The 23,599-nt window shown below is 47.4% G+C and overlaps 2 protein-coding genes across 2 annotated transcripts in view; both read left to right on the plus strand.

Annotated features, from left to right (window-relative positions):
• The first annotated feature begins 1,853 nt into the window (after positions 1 to 1,853).
• LOC141827569 (pyruvate dehydrogenase E1 component subunit alpha-3, chloroplastic-like) lies at positions 1,854 to 6,055 on the plus strand. Its single transcript, XM_074714849.1, has 3 exons — positions 1,854 to 2,206; positions 2,313 to 3,102; positions 5,570 to 6,055. Exons 1-3 carry the CDS (start codon positions 1,985 to 1,987, stop codon positions 5,845 to 5,847), a joined length of 1,290 nt encoding a protein of 429 aa, XP_074570950.1. The 5' UTR covers positions 1,854 to 1,984; the 3' UTR covers positions 5,848 to 6,055.
• A 742-nt stretch (positions 6,056 to 6,797) lies between these two features.
• Positions 6,798 to 23,599, plus strand: part of LOC141826647 (cleavage and polyadenylation specificity factor subunit 1) — an 86,108-nt gene continuing 69,306 nt past the window's right edge. Inside the window, exon 1 of the mRNA XM_074713913.1 lies at positions 6,798 to 7,146. Within this exon, the coding sequence (XP_074570014.1) occupies positions 6,815 to 7,146 (332 nt within the window). The 5' untranslated portion in view covers positions 6,798 to 6,814. The remainder of the gene's footprint in view (positions 7,147 to 23,599) is intronic.

Consider the following 23,599-nt stretch of genomic DNA (forward strand, 5'->3'; position numbering starts at 1 on the left):
CACAAAGGTGATTCTTCTTCGAAACTTGAGATCGTGTTTGTGTGGATACGCATAGAGGAAAGGACGCTTGAACGTAAAAGAGATCCGGCGAACCGAGGACAAGCGAGATAAGTGAAGGGCACGCTTCAAAGATATATATTTATTAGATAGATAAATCTAATTTCGTATGAGTTTTCTTTCGTGTGTATCACTCGTTGAGATCCTATTTCTATTGCGAATTTTATTGTTTGTCATATAATATTTCCTACAATAGTATTAAAGAACATTTGAGTAATTTCACACGATGAAATAGTAAAGTGTAGTATTCCTTTAATGCTCTAAAAATAAAAGAGGTCTTTTTTTTTTGACTTTTATCTAAAAAATTTTAGTCCATTCTTATTTCTGAAACTATTAAATTCATCAATATTAATAATAATATATTATAGCACCTATGAATCATAGGTACTATGACATAGATATTTTATTTCTAGTACTATAACATAGATAATTTACGATCTCATAATTACTATAATTATATAATTATTATAGTTGCGATATCACAACTATTATAATTATGTAGGTGTAACAATAATGAAATCATAACTATTATAATTATATAGTAATTATGAGATTATAATTGTTATAATTACCTAGGAATTATGATCCTATGGATGTTATAGTGATTACATAATAAAAATATTTTTAAAAATTTAAATATGCTAAGAGCATCCGCAACGCTCGTGGCGTTATAACGCCTTTAACCAGTGGTCGATTGGGTCCACTAACACGTGGTTGAGTGGTGGTCGACCAGTGGTCGACCACCACTCACACTATGCACCCTTGGTGGTCGACCACGTGGTCGATTACCATATGGTGGTCGACCAGTGGTCGACCACTACTCACACTATGCAGCCTCTGCGAACGCGTTAACATTAAAAAAATAAAAATAAAAAGCACGGGCCCACCTATTAACGCGTTCAGAACTCTGAACGCGTTCAATACCTCACTCCTCCCTCACTCTTCCACATCCTTCCTTCACTCCTTCACATCTTCTATATATTAATGCTCGATTAACCGCGCGTTGCGGATGCTCTAAGGTGGAATGAAACTTTATTTTGATAATAAATAAAAAACACACTCCCGTTTGACGATTCAATAAAAAGGATATATTATTTATACTTTTGCCACATAAATTATAAATACCAATTATGTATGTGACTGTCTACTCTAACTATTATGCACTAATGATTTGTGTTGAAGTCATCTTACAAAACAAATTGAAAAAAAAAGTATTTCAGTTTTAAATCAAACGACATTAAAAAAAGTCAAGAAAAAACTGAATTATCATGATCTATGACTATTTATATATATATATTTCATATATTTAATAATTTGAATCAATTAATATAAAAGATGATTTGAAAGATTTCTATCAGTCATTAGGATAAATCAGAAAGTATGAATAAATTTGCAATACATTAAATTAAAATATTGATCCGTAAATACTTGATTAATTATGAAAATACCTTATCTTTATACTATAGCCTCGGAGGGTAAGATTTGTGACTAATAATGATAGGGGTGTGAGCATGAATGTCGCTATTTGATTTATGATTAACTCATGAATATAAAGATTAAATTATAGTATTAAGTATAAAAAATAATAATAAAATAAATGATATGATTGAAGAAGAAAGAGTATTTAGAGAAAAAACGTAGATTAAGCTTCCAAATGACCGTTTCAATGTTTAATCTTTCTTTGGGTTTTGGAAAAGTTCATAAAGAAAAAATAATATTTAAGATGGAATAAAATAATTATTTGACCCTATTTAGCATAATTTTAAATATTGATTTTAAAAGCAGAAAGAACAACCTTCGGAGGCGATACTTCCCACTCCATCGCCCCCTCGATATATCCGCCTCTTCTTCTTCCTTCTTCTTCTGCTTCCTCTTCGTCCCTCGTTTCCTTCTCCTTCGTCCTCGGCGAATCGATCCGCCCACCGAGATGTCGGCCTTCTCCGCTGTCAAAATCCTCTCCCCTCCCCTCTTCGCCGCCCGATCCGCCGCAGACAGGCCCTCGTCTCCCTTCCTCGCCTCGCCCTCCGCTCCCGCTCTATCTCGCTCCGCGCTCAGGTCGACTCGCCTCCCTCGCCCTCCCAGCGCCGTCTCCTCCGACGTCGTCAGCGGACAGAAGCCCCTCGCCTCCGATTCCTCTACCTCACGCCATGTATGTGGGTTTTCAAAGAATTTGGATCTCTCGCGCGATCTCTGCCGCATCAAGATTTCATCTTTATGTGGGTTTGATGTTCTTTCTAAAATCTCGATTTCTGCAGCCAGAAGTGGGCCGCGAGGAAGCGCTGGTGCTTTACGAGGACATGGTGTTGGGGCGCGTGTTGGAGGACATGTGCGCGCAGATGTACTACCGCGGAAAGATGTTCGGCTTCGTCCACCTCTACAATGGCCAGGAGGCCGTGTCCACCGGCTTCATCAAGCTTCTTGAAGCCCGGGATAGCGTGGTCAGCACCTATAGAGACCACGTGCACGCGGTGAGCAAGGGCGTCCCTGCCCGTGCTGTCTTGGCTGAGCTCTTCGGCAAGACTACCGGCTGCTGCCGCGGACAGGGCGGTTCGATGCATATGTTCTCGTCGACGCACAACCTCCTGGGTGGCTTCGCCTTCATCGGAGAAGGCATTCCCGTGGCAACTGGTGCCGCCTTCTCGTCAAAGTACCGCCATGAGGTTCTCAAGGAGTCTAACCCCAATGGCCTTGATGTTACTGTCGCCTTCTTTGGCGATGGGACATGCAATAACGGCCAGTTCTTTGAATGCCTCAACATGGCGCAGCTATGGAAGCTGCCCATTGTGTTTGTTGTGGAGAATAATCTGTGGGCAATAGGAATGTCACACATCAGAGCAACTTCGGATCCAGAGATCTGGAAGAAGGGCCCTGCATTTGGTATGCCTGGCCATCATGTCGACGGAATGGACGTATTGAAGGTCCGGGAGGTAGCCATGGAAGCAATAGCAAGGGCAAGAAGGGGCGATGGACCAACACTTGTAGAGTGTGAGACCTACCGCTTTAGAGGTCACTCACTCGCTGATCCTGATGAGCTCCGAAAGCCTGGTAAGCTGGAAATTTTGTTTCTCTGTGCTTCACTATTTACCTACTTGTTCTTGTTCTTGTTCGTTTTGAACCTGCACAGCGTAGAAGATAATACTAGATTAATACCTCTGGCAGAACCAGGATTATCCTCTGATAGGGCATTAACAAATATAACAAATAATCACTTACGGAAATAGATAGTCCGGTAACATAACATATATAACCGAAAAGCGAACAAAAGAAATATATATATAAAAAAGAAACTTAAAATGTATTGATTCAATACATGAAGAATAACAAAATGGTGGAAGATAAAGAAAAGAGTTTGAGTAATCAGTTTGTTTACATTTATTGATATGAAACATGAATTGTAATGAAGTGGAAGAAAAGTGTCACTAATGTGTATGTAATTACATCACTCCAAAAGCATAATCAAGGCTCTACTAGAAAGATGAAACTAGAACAAACTAATGTTAGTCTACCAATAAGTTAGAAACATATTGTAGAGTATGTCCATGGAGTTCTCACACGAGCTTACACTTATCTACAATGCAATTTGATTAAATTGCTCCAAGGATGTAGGACATTTTGTTTAAACAGAATTAGTTGCTAAATTAAATTGAAACTCACTCCCAGGTTATTAATACTTCCATATCCACAAGCTTCTAAGGTACTCTCCGCATTTGGCTCAAATGTCAATAAATAAGAAGCTTGCTCGTGGCAGATAATTTAACAATTCTGAATCATTACTTATGTTTATCAACCAACCAACTTGGTTAATTGCAAAGAATAGGCTTTCACGAATATAAAACTGTTATGAAAGTTGCCTTTATTACAGGTGTTCATATAATTAAAATGTGAATTGAACATGAAAAATATAAGAATTGTAAAGATTATTATTGAAGGACAGACATCAGGATTATGAAGGAAAATATTTTACCTAGAAAAGAAAATGAAATCATTATTCAAACTGTGATCTGAATGTTGAATGTGAAAAATACAAGAACTATTATAAAGATTAATATTGAAGGATGAATATCATTATTCTGAAGGCTAGTATCTGACCTAGAAAAAGAAAAGAATGATTTAGCAAAAGGAGAAAAACAGATTACATCATACTAATCATTTTGATTAAATTGATCAACAAAAAATATAAAAGAAATCAAAGCAGGAAACATCATAATTTTTGCAACGACAAAATCTAGGTTTAAATAAATAGTGATTAAGAAAAACTCCGGAAAAATGTTAACAAGTCACACCTTGAAATTGCACAAATGATGGATAGGAGCGTGAATCTTTGTCATTGAAGGTCTGGAGAGGTGATCACATCGTCACTGTAGATGTGGCTGTCAGTCATGTTGCCGATGCTCAGAGGAAGACTTGGAGAGAAAGATCTTGGAATTAGGTGGTCGAGGCCAGGCCCTTACAGGTTGTGCAGCAGCAGGAAACGAAAAGGGGTGTAACTGTGTAAACATGGAAGATGGGGTAGTAGAAACCTAATTTTATTGAACTTTTTGCTAAAGGTCCCAAAAGCTTTCAAATTTTTGCCAGGCACAGGCACCCCTAAGTTTTACAGGATGCCCTTATTTTTTTCACAAAATTATGTTAGGGCACATCCCCAACAGGATCCACCCTTGAACAGAGGATAGTTTTTCTTTCAACAAAATAAAATAATATGAAACAAGATCTTAATTTGGAGTCTTGAATCATCTTTCTGGCGGTAGGTATACTAAAAAAAACTGCATTAGGATAGATTTTGATTGTTATTGCTGATCAAATATTAAGTAAAAAGGGTTCTTAACTCTTCGACCTAAAAAAATTTGTTAATAGGTTGGTAATGGTCATGGATTCTAATGAATTTCCAGAATAGCATTTGGCTATTCGCTGTCTCTATGCTTCCTGTCCTTTTCTACTTCTTATCTACTACTTATCAGCGAAGAACAATTTGCTTAAAATTTCAGTTTGCTTCAGCACTAAATTACATTGTTTCTGAATATCATTTTTTCCTTGTTATTCTTCTAATTGTATTGTGACACGAGTATGAATTGTTCTTGAACATTTTGTGTTTATGCCATTTATTCATGAAGTTTGGGATATGATTATGTTCTATTCTAATCCTGCACTACCACAATACACATCTGTCATGTTACCATACAAATTTAAGGATAAGAATGCCAGTTATAGCGTCTTCTAAATTTCTTATGATTATCAACTGAAAAAGTTTTATGATTATTTGTTCTATAGATTTTTAGGTGTTCCAGTGATTATATATAAAATTTACTATTCTTCCTATATGAACAGTAGGCTATCTTTACAATAACCTTTTCCAAAATTGTTTGATGAGTTTTGGAAGCTTTCAAAGAGTACACTTTCTATGATTATGCACTTACACCATGCATCAGACATGAGTTGTCATATTTCTTCAGAATCAACTTCATGCAACGGTAGGATCTAATTCGAATCCATAAAATGGTTCCATTTTGGGCAGATGAAAAAGCGCACTATGCTGCCAGAGATCCCATCGCGGCGCTGAAGAAATACATTCTGGAAAAGAACCTGGCGACTGAATGGGAGTTGAAAGCCATCGAGACGAAAATCGATGAGGTTATCGAAGACGCCGTGGAGTTTGCAGATTCAAGTCCATTTCCCCCGCGAAGCCAGCTCCTGGAAAACGTCTTTGCCGATCCCAAGGGATTTGGGATAGGCCCGGATGGGAAGTACAGGTGCGAGGACCCCAAGTTCACGGAAGGCACAGCGCAAGTTTAAATCACAGGAGTCCAGAGATGATCACTTTACTGAGATTTTAACAAGTCTATTACTCAAATATAATTCTTCCCAGAGAACGGTGGTGTTGTTCAGTGCACGTCTTCGTTTGTGTTGCTTATTACGTTGTTATAACATTATTATTATATGTCGTCTTTTCCATATGCCACATTAATATCAATTGATTGAATATTATAATATTCGTCTTCAAGACATAGTTGAGTTGGTTACGATGTAGCAGATTTGCAGAAGAGGACAAAGATTCAAAGTCAGGCAATACCTTTTTGCGTCGTGATCAACTGTAATTTTTCGATTTATTTTCTCATAAATGGTCGTGGGGTTGATCGTGTGTTCAATTTATTTATTTAGACTTTGATAAACTACTTATAACACCGTTCATATGGTTATAAATATCAATTGCTTCATAGCTGAGTTGGTGGTCGGTGATAAACTTCCGTGGGATCAGGTCGACCGCCTTCAGCGCCGGGCGCCTCGAGATGTGGCTACTGGGATTATCATTTTTTTAAATATCAATTAAATATTATAACACACACATAACTGGACGCTATTGAGTTCTATTTTTTATTTATATCATCAAAATTGTTTATTTTTTAAATATAAAAATTTAAGAATATACATATATTTTTGATGGGAATTCAAAAAACTTAAGAGATGTTTTGATGGCTTGAAAATTAAATATGCATATATTTAAAGTATATAATTACAGGGGAGAAAATGGAGATTTACACGAATTTGACTATTTGAGAGTAAAATTCGTCGAGTGGCGGGGTGAAATGCAAACGCTAGAAAACTCTTGGGGCCAGATGATAATTTCTCTTATTTGAATGCCCTAATTCTCATCCGGTTGCCGCAGCTCGCGTCTTTTCGCTTCTCCGGTTGGTTGCTACTCTCCGCCTCAGGCTCCCAAACCCTTGCGTGAGACGGAGATTGAGAGCCCTAGAGAGCCAAGATGAGCTACGCGGCTTTCAAGATGATGCACTGGGCCACCGGCATCGAGCACTGCGCCTCCGGATTCGTTACCCATTCCCCCTGCAACTCTACTCCAGCGGAAATCCCGGCGATCAACTCCGATGACCTTGACTCGTCCGAATGGCCTGGCGAGAGGCGAGTTGGTCCCGTCCCCAACCTCGTTGTGACCGCCGCCAATGTACTGGAGGTCTACCTCGTTAGGGTCCAAGAAGATGACAACAAAACTCTTCGTGCCTCGGAAGACCAGCGCGGTAGCGGCGGAACTATGGATGGCGTCTCTGGTGCTCACCTTGAGCTTGTTTGCCATTACCGGTTTGACAGTCTAGTCTCTCTTTTTTTTATATGCTTTAAAATCCTCTTTTACTTCTTAGCTCGAGTAACTATGGGTTTTTAAATGTTCAATTCGGCATTTCATGGACTCTTCTATCTGGAAGCTATGTATCATCATCTGTGGTAGTTATCAGTAAAATGCCTTTGTTATGCTGCCATAGTTGGTAATAATTGTGACATTGTGCTCATCCACTAAATTATTGAAGTTCTTATAACCAAAGAATATATAAATTAATTATTTATGAATTTTAAAAAAATTCTATTTAGGTTTTATCGAATTCATGGAATGAAATATTTAGTACATTATTGTAAAATAGCCATTACATAAGTATATATAGACTTTATTAAATCCTAAAATCCCTAATAAGAATACCTTCAATGCTTGCACCTCACATCTTGTCCAGCTTGTTATATAAACTAAAAATGTTGACTAAGACCATTTTGTTGCAAAAATATAAAATATTTACAAACAGGTGAATCAAATAAGGAGTTAACAAAGCACACGACTATTGATCTAGACCTCATATCAATGAAGCTTTGGAGATAGGTGATGGAGCATGCTAATGCAAGCAATGATCACATTGATCTTAGGCTAACCAACAAATTGATAAGAGAGAGGATAAGGATGAAAGGATAAAGTAGAATTAGAATGAAGAGGAGATCTCAGTGACTAACTCTTGAGTGAGCTTCTCCTTGAAGTAGGATATACGACAACTCCTAATATTCAAAGAAAAAGGTTAACGTTCAAGGTTTCTATTATTAATGATGGATAGCACAACTCAATCCTTTGTTGGACGTAGCAAATGTGGATGGACATTTTCTTTGTGTGGGTCTTCACATGAGATGGATTGCACAAATCAATTTAAACATAGTGAAATGAGAACTAGATGTTTGTTTCTTTGCTTGTTTTTTTTTTTTTTTTCATTTTTATATCTTCATTGGAGATGGATAGGATGTGTTGAAAAAAAAAAGAAAGGTAGAAGAAAAATTGAAAACAATGTTGTAGAGGTTGAGGTAGAAGAGGCTAGAGTATGGAAGCATGAGGAGAAGGTTAAGGAAGACAAATGCTTAGTGAATGCCCCTTGTGAGGATACCCAATCCCCAATTTAAGCATATGGTATGGGAAGAGGGCCTTGTGCAGGATGGTGACCAACAAAGAATGACACGAGTATGAGGTCATCATACAAGATGAAAAATTACAAGATAAAGGTAGACAAAGAAAATCCAGGATCTCACAAAATCTTGGAAGAGAAGTAATCATTAATCATAGAAATCATAGAAGCTTATGAAAAAGATGAGCAGAATCACAGACCAAATAAAGGCTCATGTGCAAATGTTGACTCTGGTGGCAGAAGGGGCAGCTCAAATTTAAAGAAAAGAAGATCAAACCTGTGAATGATCAGAATTTTTTTTCAGTGGAAAACTGAAGAAATTGCACAAAGGAAGGAACAATTCAGAAGTATTTCTTGTAAGAAATCAGGTACTGATATCTGATCTTAGCTGAATGGCATAGGGACAGCTAGTTTAATCAGCAAGTTATGTAACAATGTAGGAGTAGCTATAAATTTTGACCCCAAATTAACAGATTTAGGTATTGGAATAAGAGGGGCAACTGAGCAAAACAAAAGCTATTTATAAATGTCCAGAGATATAAACTTAGCTATCTTTAGAAGTTCCCATCTTTGCAATATCTGCTTCAATGGCAGCAACAATAGCATCCATCTCAGGAAGAAAGGCAATAAGTAGAGAGCAGTGAGATATAGTGATAGTTGGTTAAACTTGCTTCCTTTTCTTGATGTGCAAATATTTCATGCACATTTATAAAAATTCATATGGACAGTCTAACTTTATACACTTGTTGAAAAATTATTTATCTGAACATCTTCTCCAAAGATTAACTAATTATAAAACAAACCCTTCCTGATAACTTCATTCACAGTGGATTGATATAAATACTACGAGAATGCTATCTTGCGCGACACACCCGTGCGCGACCCGTGCGCGACGCCCTGACCCATCGCCGTTGCCACCGCCCTCGCCGCCCCGTCCGGCTACCATCGGCCACCGACTCGGCCGCGATCGGCGCGTCGCTCACCGACGCTCCGTCCGGCGGTGGATTCCGGCCGGAAATCCGATGAATTTGGCCGAAAACAAGGCCGATCGCGGATTCCGGCCACTATCCGGTCGGAATCCGACGCTGGACGGAGCGCCGGCGAGCTACGCGTCGATCGCGCCCGAGGGAGAAGTCGGCGGTGGCCGGACGGCGCGGTGAGGGCGGCGGGGCGGTGGGTCGCGGGTGTCGCGCACGGGTCGCGGATTCCTCATCGCGCAGCATAGCATTTCTCATAAATACTAATTGCAATTCTATTAAAATTCAAAATTTGATTATGATTTATAATTTCCACTGATGTGGAACCTGATGACATGATCGATTAGCAATTTTACAAGGGTTATTTTGGTTAATCAAATATTAGTGGGAATGGTATGTGTTTTCTTTAAGTATGAAAGTCTTGTTGGCTATCCAATTATGGAATTTTGTTATAGTTCTACAATATCCATATACTCATTGGGCCATTGTACTATGACCTGCCTTATAACAACCATATATTTTTAGTTACTTTCCAAATTATTGTGTGCTATCCTATATTAGTTAACCTACATTCTAGTTAAGCATGGAATGCTATCTGTAAAGGTGAGATTAGTCGGCTGGGGATTAAGCAAAATAAATGTGAAAACTTCGCAACTTAAGATGTTTGCTTGTGAATCAATGTCAAAAGTATGGGGAATAAAGCATTCCCTTTAAGCATCCGACTGCTGACAAAGGTTATCATCATTATTTATTTATTTGGATTGGAACCTTTATAGCAAGTTTTATGTACTTGGTAGAAATTGTTAGAGGAAGGCATTTTGTTCTTTCTCTTTGTTGATTTGACAGACAAATTAATATATGTTATCATATGTATTAGCCTATTTCTCTTTGTCTCTCTTTTTTTGTTACATTGTGACACCGGACAGGGAGACACGGCCGAGTCGAGTCAACTATCCGAGGACAGTCGGCTGAAGCCCTGAGGCCCGGATCCGGGTTCCCGGGTAGCAGCCCAAAGGCTCCCCATCCAAGCCCGACAGCCCAGTGGGCCCGCTGAGGAGACGAATAATCTCACCAACCCGACTCCCAGATAAACCGAGTGGGTGGCGTACCCGACTCACCGACTCACAGATGGCCCGACTGAGCATCATCCCCGACTTGAGCCGCAGCCCCGACCCGACCCAGGGGGTCGGGGCCGAGTCGTACCTTCTGTCTCTGACCAGTCCTTCTCCTGTCCTACTGACCACTCCCTCTGACAGGCACGCCGCCAGGCAGGGTCACGCGCCGTCTCGGCGTACGACACTGTCCACAGTGTACCTCCTCATTAAAGGCAGCACTCCTCCTAGGTACGGAGAGTACCTTCAAGGTAAGGTCCACCTTGCCTCGGCCGTGGTACGGACCGACTCCCCCTTATATAAGGCGAGCCCCTGTGAAGGGGCCAGGTATGTGCTCACTATTTCTTACTGTTGCCACTCTCGTTTTCTCTTCAGCTGCCGTCACTGACTTAAGCATCGGAGTGGTCTCGCCGGTCCCGCCGGCCAGCCATCTCACGGTGTCTGTGGTTGCAGGTCTCCGGTGATCAGCGACTAGTCTCCACCATTTCCCCGCACAGCGCCCCTGAGGAAGTGACGTGTGCGCCCAGAAGAGGTTCTTGACGGGAACATATTTTGGCGCCGTCTGTGGGAACACGACAAGTCCCGAATCAAGACATAGTCATGGGTGAACAGCCACATCCTCAGCTCATTACCATCACACAAGAAGAACTGGATAGAAGAATAGCGACGGCCGTCCTAGCCGTCACTCGGAGTCAGTACGACGCTGCCGCGCAGGCTTCCCGAGTCCCCACTAGGGTCGAGGAGTTCCCTCCAGCCGCTACTAGGCAGCAGCGAGATCCACCCGAAGACCCGAGAATCCCCTCTCGGAGACTCCAAGGCGAAGCCGACGACTATGAAGCTTCCGTGGAATCGGCCGCAGAACAAACGCCGACCCGAGAGTTCGCCCGAGGCAAAAGGCCCGAAACCGGAGAAGCGAGAGGACCGGAAAACTCGCCCTTCGTGCGCCGAATCCTAGACGAGGAAGTGCCTCGTCAGTTCCGGATGCCGCAGTTTCCCGAATACACTGGGAACACCGACCCGGAAGACCATTTGGGCCGGTTCGAGAACGCCGCCCTGCTGCACCGATACACGGATGCCATCAAGTGTCGAGTCTTCTTGACCACCTTGGCCGGATCCGCACTGAGGTGGTTCAATCGGCTGCCACAATCCTCCATCCGGTCCTTCGCCGACTTCAAAGGCGCTTTCTTGCGGCACTTTGCCACCAGCAAAACGTACCGCAAGACTATCATGGACCTCTTCGCCACCAAGCAAAAGACCCGGGAGTCTCTGAAGGAGTTTGTCCACCGCTTCAACCAAGTCGCGCAAGAGGTGCCAGCCGCCTCCTCAGACGTCCTGGTAAACGCCTTTTCCCAGGGCTTGACCGAAGGTGACTTCTTCCGGTCAATAATTAAAAGACCTCCCGAGAACTTCGATGTACTGCTCAGCCGGGCCGACAAGTACATCCACGTGGAGGAAGCCCAAGCCGCCCGGCGCCGAGAGGCCGAACCCGGCCATGGCAGTGCTTCTCATCGAAATGCTCCACCGGCTTCCCGAGCCGAGAGAAAGTCGGCTCCTCAGCTGTTACATAGGTCCGACTTGGACCGAACTTCGACGCCGACTAAGCATCACCAGCGGACCATTCATGAGGTGGCTAATCAGCCCAGCCCCCCTGCCGGCACCTCTAGATGGGCGCCTAAGTTCTGCGCCTACCATCAATCGAAAAGCCACGACACCAATGAATGCCACCAGTACGCCCGAGAGCTGCGCCTGGCCGCCGACCAGCGGACGCAGAGGTCTCCCAACCCGAGACAAGGAAGACCCGTCGCTGGGCGAGCTGGTTCCAGACCACGACCTCCTTCCCCTCGGCCTACGCACCACCGAGACCGATCGCCGAGGCGGGGGGAACAGGCTCCCAGAGGAGAAGCTCCCCGAGAGCCGAGGCCCCACCACCGTGAAGACTCTCCCGCCCACAACCAGAATAATGCCGCCCGAGGAAACATTCTCATGATCACCGGAGGAGCAACTGATGGCGACTCCCACCGAGCCCGGAAAGCCCACAGCCGACAGCTGGAAGTCTGTGGTGTCGGTAAAGGACCCCGAGAAGAAGGGCCAATCATCGGATTCGGTCCTCAAGATTTAGATGGCGTAGAGACGCCGCACGACGATGCCTTGGTCGTGCATGCCACCATCGCCAACTATAACGTCGCTCGAGTCTTCGTCGACACAGGCAGCTCGGTAAATATCATTTTCATGAAAGCTTTTGCGCAGATGCAGATCGACAAGGCCGACCTGCTGCCGATGACCACTTCCCTGTTCGGGTTCACGGGGAACGAAGTGCGGCCACTCGGACAGATCACCCTCGCTATCTCTCTGGGAGAAGAGCCATTGAAGAGGACTCGGCGCGTTCCCTTCACCATAGTAGACGCGCCGTCCGTCTACAATGTCATCTTGGGAAGGCCAACTCTCAGCGCTTTCTCGGCGGTGGTCTCCACATACCACCAGAAGATGAAGTTCCCGGTGGGTGATCAAGTCGGGGAAGCCCGAGGAGATCAGCTGGCCTCCCGGAAGTGCTATGTGGACATGGTCCGGACGGAAGCCAGGAAGAATCGCAAGGTGCAAGACAGCGGGATTCATTCGGTGCAAGAGGCCCCCTCCGTGACCAACCTCGAAGAGAAGGAAACTCTGCAAGTCTGCCCCGACCGTGCCGACACGGTGGTCCAGATAGCTGCCGATTTGCCGCCCGAACTGAAGGAGAGTCTCGGGGCCTGCCTTCTTCGGAATCAAGATGTCTTCGCCTGGAGTACTGAAGATCTCACGGGCGTTCCTCCCTCCATCGCGGTGCACCGACTTAACGTCCTGCCTGACAGTCGGCCCGTGAAGCAGAAGAGGAGGCACTTCGGGCCCGAGCAGAACCGAGTCATCCGAGAAGAAGTGCAAAAGCTCCTGAAGGCGGGACACATCAAGGAAGTGCACTTCCCGACCTGGTTGTCCAATGTGGTGCTCGTCCCGAAGCCTAACAACAAATGGCGGGTGTGCGTCGACTTCCGGGATCTCAACAAGGCGTGCCCGAAAGACTGCTACCCCCTGCCCCGCATAGACCAGTTAGTAGATTCCACGGCAGGGTTTGAATACATATGTATGTTGGATGCCTATCAAGGCTACCACCAAATCCCACTTGATGTAACCGACCAGGACAAAGTTAGCTTTATAACAGCCGACGGCACTTTCTGCTACACTGTTATGCCATTCGGGTTAAAGAATGCGGGGGCCACTTACCAACGCTTGATGGATCGGGTATTCCAAAAACAACAAGGAAGAAACATTGAAGTCTACGTCGACGACATCCTGATCAAGTCGGCTCGGGCAGATTCTCTTATAGCTGACATCGAGGAAACTTGCAGCACCTTGAGGCAATACGGGCTCAAACTGAACCCGGCTAAGTGTCTCTTCGGTGTTCGAGCCGGGAAGTTTCTCGGTTACATAGTCACTGAGAAGGGAATTGAAGCCAATCCAGAAAAATTACAAGCCTTAGCTCAGATGGCCCCTCCCCGAAACCTAAGAGAGGCTCAGAAGCTGGTCGGGCGAATCATGGCGTTGTCTCGGTTCATCTCCCACTCGGCGGGGCGAAGTCTACCCTTTTTTAAGGTTCTCCGAAAAGCTCAGAAGTTTCAATGGAACGCCGACTGCGACCGGGCCCTGGAAGAATTGAAGGCTTATTTAACCCAACTTCCCCGACTGGCAAAGGCGCTCCCGGGCGAACCGCTCCTGATGTACCTTTCCACTACCGAGGCGGCAGTCAGCTCGGTTCTAGTAAAGGAGGAAGAGCAGGGCCAGCAACCGGTATATTTCTTCAGTCGGCTGTTGAAGGACGCCGAGACCCGATATACCAGCTTGGAAAAGCTGGCCTGGACGGTAGTCTTGTCAACTCGGCGGCTTCGACCTTACTTCCTCTCTCACCCGGTGACGGTATTGACCAACAGCAACTTGGGGAGAGTGCTTACTCAACCCGAGTTCTCGGGACGCCTGGCGAAATGGACCATGGAGCTCAGCCAATACGACATTCGCTACCAGCCTCGCGTGGCCATCAAAGCGCAGGCGTTGGCGGATTTCCTAGCGGAAGCACACCAAGGCGAAGCCGACGAAGAATGGAAAGCATATGTCGACGGTGCCTCCAACAAGCAAGGAAGTGGAGTCGGAGTGGTCTTGGTCTCTCCACAGGGGGAAGAAATACGGCTGGCAGTAAGGTTGGGTTTCAGGGCCTCGAACAACGAGGCCGAGTACGAGGCAGTTCTCATGGGCCTGCGGGCAGCCAAAAGAGTCGGGGCTACCCGAGTGCAGCTCCTTTCGGACTCCCAGCTGGTGTCCCAGCAAGTCGAGGGGAACTATGAGATCAAGAATGAGCGGCTCCGTCGCTATGCGGAGGCCTTTGCAAAGTTGAAGACGGAATTCAAGGAGGTCACTCTCAGCAAGATCCCCCGAGGAGAGAACAGCAAGGCTGACGAGCTAGCCAAGTTGGCGAGCTCAGTCACCGAATGGACAGAAGAAAAGCCGATCACGCAGGTGGCTTGGATAGCTCAGATAGATCAACCCCCCAGGACGACCGACCCGGACGACTGGAGGAAGCCGATACTCATTTTCCTCCAAACCGGTGGAGTACCTGGTGATCCAGAGCAAGCCCGTCTCCTCAAAAGACGCGCCACCCGATTCACGCTGATAGGAGAACAATTGTACCGCCGATCCTTCTCTCGGCCATTACTCAAGTGCCTCGGTCCCGAAGACGCCGAGTATGTATTGAAGGAGGCCCACCAGGGATGTTGCGGTAATCATGCGGGAGGACGATCCCTGGCTCGGAAGGTCCTCCTAGCCGGCTACTTCTGGCCGACTCTCCAGTCGGACGCGGCGAAATTAGTGTCCACTTGCCTCCATTGCCAAAAGTACCAGCCGTTCCAGAGACGACCAACGGAGCAATTGAAGACGGCCACCACTTCATGCCCATTCGACCAATGGGGAATGGATATAGTCGGGCCCTTCCCGACTGGACCTCAACGGAAGAAGTTCTTGCTAGTGGCAGTCGACTACTTCTCGAAGTGGGTGGAGGCTGAAGCCTTGGCCCGTATCACTGAGGAAGCGGTGCTCAAATTCCTATGGAAGAACATCGTGTGCCGATACGGCATCCCACAGCGACTCGTCTCGGACAACGGGCGGCAGTTTCAAGGCAGAAAGATCCAGGAATGGTGCAAAGGACTCGGCATCCAGCAAGCTTTCACTTCGGTGGCTTATCCGCAAAGCAACGGCCAGACCGAAGTCGTCAATCGGGAAATAGTACGAGGACTGAAGACCAAGCTGGACCACGAAGGCGGCAGTTGGGTGGAAGAGCTGCCTTGCGTCCTCTGGGCATACCGCACCACTCCGAAAGAAAGCACTGGGCTTACCCCGTTCCACTTAGTATATGGGGGGGAAGCCGTAGTGCCCCTGGAGGTAGGAGTCGAGTCGGACCGTCGACAGCACTATGGCGCCGACAACGACGGCAAGCGACTCATGGAGCTGGATCTCATATCCGAGACCCGGGACCAAGCAGCCGCTCGGTTGACCGCTTACCGACAGCGCATGTGCAGTACGTACAATCGGCGAGTCATCCCTCGAGCCTTTCAAGTGGGAGACTTAGTTTGGAAGAAGGTCAAGCCTGTCGGAGAAGTCGTCGGCAAACTAGAACCCCCCTGGGAAGGCCCCTATCGGGTAGTCAAGAAGACCAGCTCAGGCGCGTACTACCTAGCGGACTCGGCCGGAAAAGAGTTGGTGCGACCGTGGAGCTCCACTCACCTTCAACCTTACCGGACTTAGCCACTAAGCGGAAGTTTTTCCTTCTCATGATCGCCTGTATCCTTAGCTGTAATCAAAGCTGATAATGAAAGCGACTTTTTCAGGAGTCACTCAACTTCTTAAGGTTCAAAACTCTCCCGACTCGGACATAGTCGGGATCGAGCAATCAGGTCTCGGACCTGCTCCTTCAGCAATTGCCCTTCTCAGGGTCCAAACTCTCCCGACTCGGACATAGTCGGGATCGAGCAATCAGGTCTCGGACCTGCTCCTTCAGCAATTGCCCTTCTCAGGGTCCAAACTCTCCCGACTCGGACATAGTCGGGATCGAGCAATCAGGTCTCGGACCTGCTCCTTCAGCAATTGCCCTTCTCAGGGTCCAAACTCTCCCGACTCGGACATAGTCGGGATCGAGCAATCAGGTCTCGGACCTGCTCCTTCAGCAATTGCCCTTCTCAGGGCCCAAACTCTCCCGACTCGGACATAGTCGGGATCGAGCAATCAGGTCTCGGACCTGCTCCTTCAGCAATTGCCCTGCTCAGGGTCCAAACTCTCCCGACTCGGACATAGTCGGGATCGAGCAATCAGGTCTCGGACCTGCTCCTTCAGCAATTGCCCTTCTCAGGGTCCAAACTCTCCCGACTCGGACATAGTCGGGATCGAGCAATCAGGTCTCGGACCTGCTCCTTCAGCGATTGCCCTTCTCAGGGTCCAAACTCTCCCGACTCGGACATAGTCGGGATCGAGCAATCAGGTCTCGGACCTGCTCCTTCGGCAATCGCCCTTCGAAAGGTACAACTTCACCTGACTCAGAGGCATTCGGGATTGACTCAGTACTTCAAAAATGTCAAGTTCACAATTCAACACGAATACTCGGCAAAGGACAATGCGACAGAGGCTTTCATTCAACTTCAAAAGGAAAGAAGTACAAAAGAGAAGTAAACTGGAAAAGAGAGGTGCGAAAAGCCCCGAGTGGGAAGTACATAGCCTAGCGGCCCCTCCGGACCTCTTCCGGCAGCGCCGCCCACACTTTCTCGATGTCCAGGAAATCCAGCGAGGTCCCTTCTGGGAACAGGCCCGCCTCGTACACTTGGTTCAGCGCCCCGTCATAGCCGTACTCCAGCATCCGGGCAGTCTTCTCCTGATACTGGTCAAAATATTCCCGAGACGCCAGCCAGGCTTCTTGGGCTGCTTTTACCCGCTCGGGCTCCTTCTCCTTGTAGGCGGCGGACTCGTCTTCCACAGCTTTCTTCTCCACCGCTAAGTCCTCCGCCCGCTTCTTCCATGTGGCCGCATCCTCGAGCGCCCGAGCCAACTCCTTGCCTCTCTGAACCAGTTGCTCTCGGGTTTGCCTCAGGTCTTCTTGCTCTTTAGCCCGAGCCGAGGCGGTCTCCTGCTCAAAGGCCTCAGCCTTCTCCTGAGCCTTCAGCAACTCGGCTCGATACTGGGCGGCCTCTTCACCACTCTTGGTCGCGGCTGCCTTCGCCTCAGCTAATGCCTGCTCGCGAGCGGCACCCTGAGCCTTTAGGGCTTGCAGCTGCTGGTCAATCGCCTTGAACTCTCGATTCAGGTAGAGGAAACGGGTGTGCATCTCCATATGCTCCACCCACATCTGCATAAGTAGGGCAGTTAGCGACGAAGAGACACAAGAAAACGACAAGCTAAGGGAAATAAGAGACACTCACCCGCAAAATGTGGAAATTCCCCCGGTAGCTCAGCTCGGAGGTATTGATCCCCCGGAAGGAGTCACTGTTCCGGATCGCTCGGACCCGGGTCATCAGATCCTGCACCTCTGCTGGGTCGAAGGGCTCATCAGCGGCCACTCGAGTCAGAGGCAACGTGTAGAAGTCGGCTCCGGCCGTCGAAGGGCGTCGGAGCCCCGAGCCAGCCGACCCCGAGCTGGTTGGCATTGCAGCTCTCGAGGAAGATCCTCCAGTCGGGGGTACGCCTCCCTCGGTCGGCCCCTCGGCCTGGGAAGTCGTAGTCGTCCCGGCGGCTTCGGTTGCCAGGGCCGGCTCGGACAGCGGCGGTACCGCTCCAGCAGAAGTAATCGGCGCCCCCACGGCGCCCGACTCCACGGTCGCCACTTCAGTCGGAGCCGGCGGTGTCAAGGAAGTGGTCTCCTGGCCCCGGTCGGACACGCTCGCGCCGGCAGCACTCGAGGCAGGAAGATGCCCCTTGGACGCCTTGGACTTTTTGAGCCGCTTCTCCTCGCGGCGGATCGGGCTGGATTTCTTGGACCGTTTCCCCTCACGGTCGGGGGAGCGGGAACGATGGTGTTTCTTTTTGGAGTGAGAAGAGGAGGATTTCTTTGACCGGCCCTCCCCCTCTGTCGTCTCTTTCCCCTTGCTGGCCGAAGGAGGCACGGTCCTTGGCTCCGCAGCCTCAGGCACCTCCTCCCGAGTGGAGGACTCGGGTCCCGCGGATACGGGAGGATGACCCGCCCCCTCGGGTACCACGGTCGCCAAAGGCTCCACCAGTTCGGGCTCGGGAGCAGCAGAAGTCCCGGCTGTCTCCGCAGCAGTCGGCCTCTTGGGTGTGACCAACGCCTCCAAGTGCGCCCGAGTCCATTTCAGGCACTTGTTCGTTGAAGCATCCATCCAAATGTCGTCTGCCAAAGAAGAAAAGGAAACTAAGTTAGTCATTACAGAAGTCCGAGTAAATAAGTAACTTACCGAGTGCTGTCGAGAGCTCGGCAGCGACAGGACTCAAGCCGGCCCGGAAGAGAAGCCCTTCCTCCCCGACTAGCTTGGTAACGTCAAATTGAAGGCCCTTCAGCACTTCATAAGCGTCCTGGTAGACCTTGTTCTTCTTGTAAGGCTTCAAGACGGGCAAGGCCGAGAGCTCGTCCTGCCACTCAGTCGGGAATTCGAACGGACTCGGGGGGGAGATGTAGAAGAATTGGGGGTGCCACCCCTTGTTGGAAGAAGGATACCCGGTCAGGAAAGGGAGACCCGGTCTCGAGTTGAAGAAGAAGACGCCCTCCTTCTTCATCTTCTTCGGATAAAAGAAAAAGTGGAAGACTGCGGGGTCTAAAGGGATTCGGTACATGCGGAAGACTAAGACAACTCCACAAAGGAGTCGGAAGGAATTCGGGGCAAGTTGATTCAGTGGAAGCTGGAAGTACTCGGCCACTTCCTGAAAGAAGGCAGGAATCGGGAATCGAAGTCCCCCCTCTAGCTGACCATGGAAAAAGGTGGCGTAACCCGGGGGGGGAGTGTGGAGACGATGGTGACGCTCGGGGACTTCTATCCTATACTCACTCGGGATTTCGTACTTCAGACGAATCTTCGAGCGGGTTCTCTCGGTGAAGGTGGTGACCTCGGACTCGTACCAAGGACCGGTGGGCGGGACACTCTCCGACGGTGTCTCTGTCGACGGAACACTCGCGGACGGCGCATCCATTGATGGCACAGACCCCTCAGAAACCATCATTACCGACCGGAGAAGACCTAGAGGAGCGGGCCTAAAGAAGGAAAAAGGGACTCGACCAGAGAAGAGCGCTTACTTGGTGCAAAGAAGGAAGGAGGCGGCGACGAGAAGAGAACCGGAGGAGAAAACAGAGAGCCGGAGGAGAAAGCAAAGAAGACGGCGAGGAGAGGCGCTGGGTGCCAGGCCCTCCCCTATTTATACCGAACCCTAGCAAAGCTCAGCCGTCCGATCAGACAGTCGAAAAAAGGCGGGATCTCCTGGCAGCCGTCCGATGATGCGCGTTTCCGAGGCATGATACGGCGCAATTATGGCGACGATTCGGCTGTCCCATCGGACACCCCGCCGCAGTAAAGCACGCCATGCCGATCACGTGCGCCGGCCGAGTCATCCAATGTCCCCCCGACACGTGGCAGCCCATCAATGGCGGTTCGGTGCAGGAATATCAGCCGGTACCACTCGACTCGGACTCGGTCTAGTCAGTCGAACACACGTCTCCTTCGACTAGACTAGTGGGAAGGCTGGTGTTACGGTCGTAAGGATACGGGTCTGGACCCGACCGAGAGACACGGCCGAGTCGAGTCAACTATCCGAGGACAGTCGGCTGAAGCACTGAGGCCCGGATCCGGGTTCCCGGGTAGCAGCCCAAAGGCTCCCCATCCAAGCCCGACAGCCCAGTGGGCCCGCTGAGGAGACGAATAATCTCACCAACCCGACTCCCAGATAAACCGAGTGGGTGGCGTACCCGACTCACCGACTCACAGATGGCCCGACTGAGCATCATCCCCGACTTGAGCCGCAGCCCCGACCCGACCCAGGGGGTCGGGGCCGAGTCGTACCTTCTGTCTCTGACCAGTCCTTCTCCTGTCCTACTGACCACTCCCTCTGACAGGCACGCCGCCAGGCAGGGTCACGCGCCGTCTCGGCGTACGACACTGTCCACAGTGTACCTCCTCATTAAAGGCAGCACTCCTCCTAGGTACGGAGAGTACCTTCAAGGTAAGGTCCACCTTGCCTCGGCCGTGGTACGGACCGACTCCCCCTTATATAAGGCGAGCCCCTGTGAAGGGGCCAGGTATGTGCTCACTATTTCTTACTGTTGCCACTCTCGTTTTCTCTTCAGCTGCCGTCACTGACTTAAGCATCGGAGTGGTCTCGCCGGTCCCGCCGGCCAGCCATCTCACGGTGTCTGTGGTTGCAGGTCTCCGGTGATCAGCGACTAGTCTCCACCATTTCCCCGCACAGCGCCCCTGAGGAAGTGACGTGTGCGCCCAGAAGAGGTTCTTGTACTAGATTAATTAACTACCTAGATTAATCAACTAACTCGATTAACTAACTAATCAATCAATTAATTAAACCATACCTTAGTGTTAATTAATACAGTTAATTGATTAATTGAGGTTCTGCTGCTGCGTCTTCTTCCCCGCGTGAACAGGCCAGCAGATCACGGCAGGGCCGGGGCCGGACAGGGGCGTCGCAGGCGGCGGCGTGCGGCGTCGGGCGGCAATCGGCGGTCGGCGGTGCTGGCGTCGGCAGTCGCAGGGGAGCGGCAGCGCCTTCTCACGCGGCGGCGGCGAAGGGCAGCGGCCCAGCGGCGTCGGCGACTGTCGGCGGCGGAGGAGCTCGGCTAGGGATCTTGGTTCGGCGGCGTCCGGCGTCTCCTCCACGCGAACAGGCGGCGGCTTGGGGCTCTGGTCCGCAGGGAACGGTGACGCTGGTCGCACAGCTCGCGACGGAGGGAAAAGGGAAGGCGCGGTGGCTAGGGTTGGATGCCTCGCCTCCCTCCCTTGCACGGCCTTTTAAAGGCTGCTTCCCGACGTTTTCTCCGACAAACGCGGCGCCAGGGCGGCGTCCTTCGGTTCCGCCGAACTCGGAGGACGCGGTCGCGCACAGGGAAGAGCGCGGCGTTTATTTGAGGAGTGCACAGTAACTCTACCCGATTAAATCTAAACTACCGGCTAAATCCCATTATAACGATTGAACCGAACCGGGTTAAATTTTTGGTTCCCTTGGTTTACTAACCAAACGACCTCCGATTTGATCCAAACAAGTTTTGTTGGATTCGTCTTCGCGAGATGAATCTTTTCACCTATTTTATTTTATCAAACCCCCTTCTATCCTTTAACTAAAGTACTTTTATTGGAATTTTAAATCTAATTAAATTCCTAAAATAGGGAGAAATAATCGGGGTGTTACAATCGTTCATCTCTTAAACTAGATAGTACTACCATACAAATAGCTATAGTTAATCACATTTATAGGATGAAACACATTGTGAACAAGACATAACGTATCAATCTATCACATTAAAAATTCATATTAGGATAATGAGAAAATGTCTATTTTATGTAGTTATAGAGGACAAAGATATGGTCTATGCGGATACAAGGAGAATCACTCAAATGCCATGAATTTCTCTAAAAAAGTGTTTAATGCACACGCAACTTGTACATAATCTCAAAGTTTAATGCATGCATAACTTGCACATAATCTCAAAATTTAATGCACATGCAATTTGCAATAATTATGTCTGATTAATGAACATTGAATTTGATTGCTAATATATTGAGAATATCTTTTTTAATTAGATAGCCAATCAAATATTCTAGAGCAATGACTATCAATATGACTCAACGATATGAGATCTGACATGGTTCTGAATTTTATCTTCGATGGAAAATAATAATAAAAAAGATGAGGAGTTGCTATTTGAGGGCTAGAACCTAATCCGTCATTGGAAGAAAGAACAATAGAGAAAAAAGATTGTAGTTTTTGATAGCTGAAATTTACTAGAGCAGAAGAGGAAAAAATCTATTGCTATGTGCTGAGCAAGACTTGGAAAAATGCTGTGTTGAGCAAAACCCGGAAAAAAATCTATTGCTATGTGCTGAGCAAAACTCGAAAATAAATCTTGGATGAAAAAAATCTATTGTTATGCCAGATCTGATATGAAGGAGATGCATGCGAACACCCAAGGCTATGAAGAAGGTGTGCGAGCGGATAGACGCAGACACCAAAAGACCATGAAGAAGATGCCCGTGTAGATAGACGTGGACACTGGAAGGCCATGAAGTAGGTGTGCGCGTAGATAGACGCGGACAATAGAAGGCCATGAAGAAGGTGTGCGCGTAGATAGATCCACGATCATGTTGTAGATTTATACCAATTTGTTAAATGCAAGAGATAATTAAATGTGAAAATGAAATAAAAACTTTAAATAACACCTAAATCCAAAGACATTGTTATCTTGAAATTTTGAGAACCAACAAGACTTAAGAGGTTATAGGACATGGCTTTGGATGGAAGAAAGGAAGAGCCAATCATAATTGATTATCTCTCCACCCTACGGGGACAATAATCCTTTTTAGCCTTAGAACATATTTATTATTATCCCATCAACAATCATAAAAAAAGTGAGTTAATAGATTTTTACAAACATGATACTCATATCCATTAACCAAACCCATAATGAATACATCCATTAAATTACTTTTATCGGGTTTAATCCATGATGACATGTTTGTGTGTTATAAATTAACATATAAGCTCACCAACCAATGTATAGTTTTTTTAATACTAATATAACATGTTTCGTATGAGTACCCAACCCCTTTGATACCTTCTAAAGGCTTACTCCTTGGACGGATTACGGTGTAACAATAAGGTAATTTCGTAGTTAACAAGATATTTATAAGTTGATTTCTAACTATGATGTACTGTAGATTAATATTCTTTAATAGGAAGATAACCCTAGAAAGCTAGCTAGGTAGTGACACATTATTCATGCTTTCTGATTTACCTAGGTGATTGGTGTAAAATGTTTATGATACCGGTCCGATCAAATTAGTCTATTCAAAAAATTAAATACCTAGATTATCAAAAAATAAGGGCTCATTCCTTGCATAACATACTTTATTGCGGCAAAAGGTAGAATCCGCCATCCCAACGGTCCTATACAGTCGGTCCCACGACCATTTATGACAAGGTAACACTACAAAAAAATACTGAT

Source organism: Curcuma longa, chromosome 4 (assembly GCF_044706935.1).
Source record: "Curcuma longa cultivar G26 ecotype Majalengka, Jawa Barat chromosome 4, ITB_CL_G26_1.1, whole genome shotgun sequence".
In the NCBI taxonomy this organism is placed as follows: domain Eukaryota; kingdom Viridiplantae; phylum Streptophyta; class Magnoliopsida; order Zingiberales; family Zingiberaceae; genus Curcuma; species Curcuma longa.

What these genes read in the sequence shown, in the direction of transcription:
- LOC141827569 (XM_074714849.1), top strand. Translation starts at nt 1,985, where the DNA reads ATGTCGGCCTTCTCCGCTGTCAAAATCCTCTCCCCTCCCCTCTTCGCC. An exon ending in ATTCCTCTACCTCACGCCAT is followed by an intron (nt 2,207 to 2,312) that starts GTATGTGGGTTT and finishes CGATTTCTGCAG; the next exon opens with CCAGAAGTGGGCCGCGAGGA. An exon ending in TGATGAGCTCCGAAAGCCTG is followed by an intron (nt 3,103 to 5,569) that starts GTAAGCTGGAAA and finishes CATTTTGGGCAG; the next exon opens with ATGAAAAAGCGCACTATGCT.